The sequence below is a fragment of the Dunckerocampus dactyliophorus genome, chromosome 1 (genome assembly GCF_027744805.1).
Source record: "Dunckerocampus dactyliophorus isolate RoL2022-P2 chromosome 1, RoL_Ddac_1.1, whole genome shotgun sequence".
Classification (NCBI taxonomy): domain Eukaryota; kingdom Metazoa; phylum Chordata; class Actinopteri; order Syngnathiformes; family Syngnathidae; genus Dunckerocampus; species Dunckerocampus dactyliophorus.
Window position 1 is genome coordinate 32,609,466 of NC_072819.1, and position 5,216 is coordinate 32,614,681.

At 44.3% G+C, this 5,216-nt stretch overlaps 1 protein-coding gene across 1 annotated transcript; it reads left to right on the forward strand.

Annotated features, from left to right (window-relative positions):
* Nucleotides 1–242: 242 nt before the first annotated feature.
* Nucleotides 243–2,118, forward strand: hoxc12a (homeobox C12a). Its single transcript, XM_054783271.1, has 2 exons — nt 243–870; nt 1,880–2,118. The coding sequence occupies exons 1-2, from the start codon at nt 243–245 to the stop codon at nt 2,116–2,118; spliced, it is 867 nt and encodes a 288-aa protein (XP_054639246.1).
* The last annotated feature ends 3,098 nt before the right edge of the window (nt 2,119–5,216 follow it).

Genomic DNA, 5,216 nt, shown 5'->3' on the forward strand with positions numbered 1-5,216 from the left:
ACAAGATTGTAGATTTTTTATAAAAAAAATCTTTATGATATTTTTAGAAAGCATATAAAGCTGAGATATAGAGAAGTTAATGTTTTGTTTTGTCTGAGCAGCAGAGAGTGGGTGGTACCCCGTATAGCAGAACTTGGCCCAGACACGTGGTCTGAAGGTGACCAATCAGGCGCCCCCCCAGGTTTAACTATGTTAAATGTCAGATTGCAATAAACTAGAAGCTGTTGGTCGGGCCCGCGGAAATGGGCGAGCATAATCTCCTTAATCCGGGGTTTGTGGGACCTTTGGTAAACATCCACACTGGAGACACCTTTTATTTCCCCAATTTTCGAGCCTCGGGGGGACAACTGGCGGGGCTGCCGTCTCTCTCCTACCCGAGGAGGGACAACGTTTGCTCCCTCCCGTGGAATCCTTCGGAGCCGTGCAATGGATACTCCCAGTCGTACTTCAGCAGCCCCGTGTCCATTAACCCCTCGTTCAACCGCTCATGTGAGATCAGCAGAGCCGAGGAGGCCAAGTGTTACTACAGCAACGGAACCAGGGAGGCGTGCAGCGGCGGTGGCGTCGCCGGCTCAGGTGGCTTGAAGCGGGAGGATAGGACGAGGGACACATCCTCCACATCCCTATCATCCGAGCACGGGATGCACACCGGGATTGGCCCTACTGCCGCCTCTGCCGCCACAGCGGCAGCCGCCTTCTCCAAATACGAGTACGGCAGCGAGCAGTTGACGCAGGACCCTCCGTCCTGTCAGTCTATGGAGTCCGACTCCAGCTCGTCCTTGCTCAATGAGAACAGCAAGCCCCCATCTAGCGACACACAGAGCCTGGTGTCCCCGGGAAGCCATGCAAGCAACATAGCTGCAGGCGGAGGTAGGTGCTACGCCTTTTTATATCTAATATGTGTGTGTGTGAACTCGCACGCAGTGCATAGCTAGGCTGTATTTGCACGGGTGTTTAAAAAAAGCGTCATTACTGCTCATTACCGTCAATGTGGAGCCTGCATGAAGGACTTGCCTGGTGCGCACACGCCACTAGGGGTTGCCCTAAAAATATTCCACGCGCCATGTGCTTTTTTTGCGTCCACTCCACCGTGGAGAAATCTTTGTCACCGTCATCCCTGCACGCATGCACTTCATCTGGAACTTTTATCTTTTGGTGGCCTCTTAAAAGTGGCGCGCTCACGTCCACGACGCTCTTTAATTAGAAAATAGGAAGAGAGGAGATCCGCCCCGCTGGACTGCCTCTATAAGAGTTTTCACTCTCTTGTTTTTAATGACTTGTAAACGGGATTAATATCTGTTGCATGTGTACTCAAGACTAATTTAACGTGCTCAGAAACTGGCAAATAAAGCAGGCACAGGTTAATTATCACGTCAATGCAACTTTAACTGCAACAATAAAACTTTGTGTGACACAAAGCACTCTTCTGAGCTTCAGGAAGACCAGAAATGAAAACAATATATGTGTTTACTTTATATTTGCTTCCTGTTGGTAGCCTACATTGGGTTTCTAGATAGTATCTTGGTGAAGCGATAAAAGAAATTACATTAGGCTTTGTGTGCAGGAAGTGTCTCAAGCTTCCAGAGGCTTCATTAATGGGATTCGTGATGTAAAGCAGAGTTCATATCTTGAAAATAGCCCGTTGCTTGTGGCGATTCAGGCGGTAGTTTCATGTGCACCTTATTATTATACGTGCATTTGTGGTGATTGCTAAATGAAGGTTACACTCACTGAGCCCCCAGTGAGCTGACGCCCCTCCAGACTCCCCATAACCTTGGAGGTGACCGTGATTTTGCAACTGTGGTGACTAATGCGTTGTATTCACCCCCTCCTCCTCCTCCTCTTCCTCCTAACCATCTTTCTCCTCTCCCTCTTCCAGGTGCCCCGTGGTACCCGATGCACACTCGAACCAGGAAGAAGCGCAAACCCTATTCCAAACTTCAGCTGGCCGAGCTGGAGGGTGAATTCATGCTCAACGAGTTCATCACCAGGCAGCGGCGGAGGGAGCTCTCCGACCGGCTCAACCTCAGCGACCAACAGGTCAAGATCTGGTTCCAAAACCGCAGGATGAAGAAGAAGAGACTCATGCTGAGGGAGCAAGCCCTGGCCTACTTTTAGTGGTGATGCGGCTGCGGAAGGTGAATCCATAAGGCAGTTTAAAAAAAAAAAAAAGAAAAACAAAACAACAACTAAACAGAGCCAAACCTTCTGTGCTCACATGGGTCTTCTTTCTGTGCATGCACACCCTCTGTCCATCTTTGACATTACGCTCATTTAGTACACTATTTTCCTTGCCTTTTCCTCTGTATGACACTCTGTTATGTTTGCTGCCATCGCACAATTTCTGAGGTGCTTCTGATTGTTTTAGAAGCGAGAGGGCGATGAGTCGACTCCCTAATTTGAGGAAAATTTCTTCGGAATGACATCCTAAATGAGCGTTTCTGTGTGCGCGCGCCTGTGTGTGTATGCGAGAGAGTGAGAAGGGAATAGGGCCTCTTTTGTTAAAACCTTCAAAATAAAGCTATAAATTAAAGGAAAAGGAACAGCACTCAAAGTGGTTGCATACACGCAATCATTCCACTAATGTGATCAAATAGCAAAGTGGAATCTCCACTTCCACACGCACTCAGTTTGAACAGGACGTCCCATAGTTTGGGCCACTCACTGTGGGCACGTTCATGGTCACGGGCAGGAAGTCTGCTAGTCTGCAGGAGGAGAGGAAGGACTAAAACTAACAAATGTAGGCTCAATGCGTATTCTTTATCTGTGTTATTAATGCGCATTACAATGACTGCAATGACTTCGTTCATCTGCTTTGATTGTATTGTTTCAATTCTACTACAGCTGCATGGATGAAAATATGTTTTAGCTGGCTGATGTCACAGTCCATGTCCAGATTTTAAAACAATAAATAATGAAATTATTAATGCATTACTAAGGCCTGTAAGGGTGCCATTTGAACGGGGGAGTTTTTAAGGCCTCAATATAATTTTTGACCTTTTTGGTGCTCACTGTAAGTAGATATCTTAATGAATAATAATAATAGAAGTAAGTGTGTGCTCCCTTATAGCGGGGCGAATGCAGTGCGCCATCTGTCAAGTCTAATGAGTAAACTGTAGCAGTGAGCAGTGTATTTGCAGCATGTTATTAATGTGAAATAAGTCATTATGCGGGACACTTTTTACGTAGGTGACTTTTTTCTTCTTCTTCTTCTTCTTTTTTTTTTTTTTTTTTTTTTTTTTACATTTTCTTCCTGTACAAAAAACAGGAACAAGCGTTTTCGTCACCAACAACGAATGTATAATTATTATTATTGCGTTATTATATTAAGAAGGGCCAACAGAGGAGGAGGTTATGCGCCCTGGGGCCTTCCTCGACGTGCTCCTCGTTGTCCTTTTGCTATCTTGTACTCGTGTATAACTTTGTAAAATGTAATTACACATGTTACTCGATTATTTGGATCCCGCTCCATGCAGGGTCCGTTATTGCTACGTAATGGTGCTTTATGTTATTGATCGTCTTGAACAATAATGTCGCATTCCTTATAGCCTAGCCGTCGTCGTAGAGGGGTTGGAATTGTAAGGCCTATTATATCACACACTGCCAAAAGTTTCATATAAACAAAAGTATCCCCCCCAAAATATACATTGTACACTCAGTGTAGTAGTTGTCATTATGGTTCATTTTATTTCCTCCCTCATTTGCATTCCTTTCTTTGCGCTTGTAAGGATTGCTCCATTGTCTTGTATAAAGTAATAATGATATGAATGTATATGCGTATCGGTCTTCAATAAACAGAATATTGCAACGTTTATGGCTTGTTCCCTCAGTCTTGTCATTGGGGCCGACTGGCGGGATTATGTTACTGGACCCTGACCTGTTACATGCTCCCAAAATATACGCGCCGGCGGCAGTGAATTGGAGATCTGAACAGTAATGGCACATTTGGAAGTATTTGAGGGGGTGTTTTGTTGGCACATAATTGCACATGCTGTGAACGAGAAGCAATAGGAGCCCACACAGGTCGGTCTTGTTTTATTAGGACCGCCTGCATACAAAAGGTAAACCATAGAGGTAGATGCTATGTGACAACTCTGCATTTAAAAACCTTCGGGAGTACTCAAATTCTCTTGGAATATGCAGTGCCTATACTTGTAATTGACGTGATTTTTGGACATTGTTTTCCTTGAATTTAGCCTTAACATGGGTGCGCGCCTAGCCTATAACGAGGCAGCTAAACATGCAATGGCTCTGTAAAGCCACTAATGGGGTTATAGCCCAGTGCTCCATGTATACAAGCCCACTGGACCTACTTTTGTTTTTACTTGCAGCTCTTGTCACCTGTCTTGCACGAGTAGTGTGCACACATGAATATGAAATCACTTTATTAGCTCTTCCTGTTGCATAAATATAAGCCACAAAGCTCTCCCTACTGGCAAGGAAGAGTAAAGCAATTGCAGGACTGTGCAGTGCGTGAGAGTGTGTATGTCTTTTCCTTCTGACCAGCATGCATGTGATTGTCTTTAGCAGTGGAACCGTTTGTTTGTTGTCTTTTCAGTCCTCCACCACCAATGTCTTACACAGCTAAATGCCATTAATTAAGTCAGTGAAAATTGACTTGTCAAGGCACGAATGGCTAACGGCTGTGTAACTCTATTTCTCCTCCTCCATATCCAAATAGCAAATATCCCGAGGCTGATGTATAGATTAACACAATGTTTGGTTAAATATTTTGATCTAATAAAGTCATCTTCTAATTTTAAAGAAAATTATGAGAAAATTGACAATGTTGGAGGAAACTTTGCTTGAGCAATGCGAAAACCTCCACCTTGGAATATTTGGTGGACCAATTTTTGAGGCCCGTGGATGATGACAAACAGCTGGAGTTCTGGTTTGGGTTCAAGAATCCTACTCTTGAAATTCCTCCTATATGTCCATGCAGGACTAAATGTTAAATCCACGTCAGGCATCTTGTCCCCACTGGCTTAGCGCGTGTCATCTGCTTACTTTAATGTTGTGGAGACATCTTATCAATATGTGATTGACATAATAGTTGATAAATATCTCATGTATTCCACATGTCTTTTAACTAAATTCTGCCCAAATTAAAAGCAACACACATGCAGCTAAATGGCGCCTCGCAACAAATGGTAACCACGGCGATGGAATAGTAACGAGGCGACTTAAAGTGATTTGAGTGCATCATTCATAGCAGT

Excerpts from the sequence above, each read along its gene's own strand:
- hoxc12a (XM_054783271.1), top strand. The coding sequence starts at position 243 with ATGGGCGAGCATAATCTCCTTAATCCGGGGTTTGTGGGACCTTTGGTA. Across the intron at positions 871-1,879 it reads CAACATAGCTGCAGGCGGAG|GTGCCCCGTGGTACCCGATG; the intron begins GTAGGTGCTACG and ends TCCCTCTTCCAG.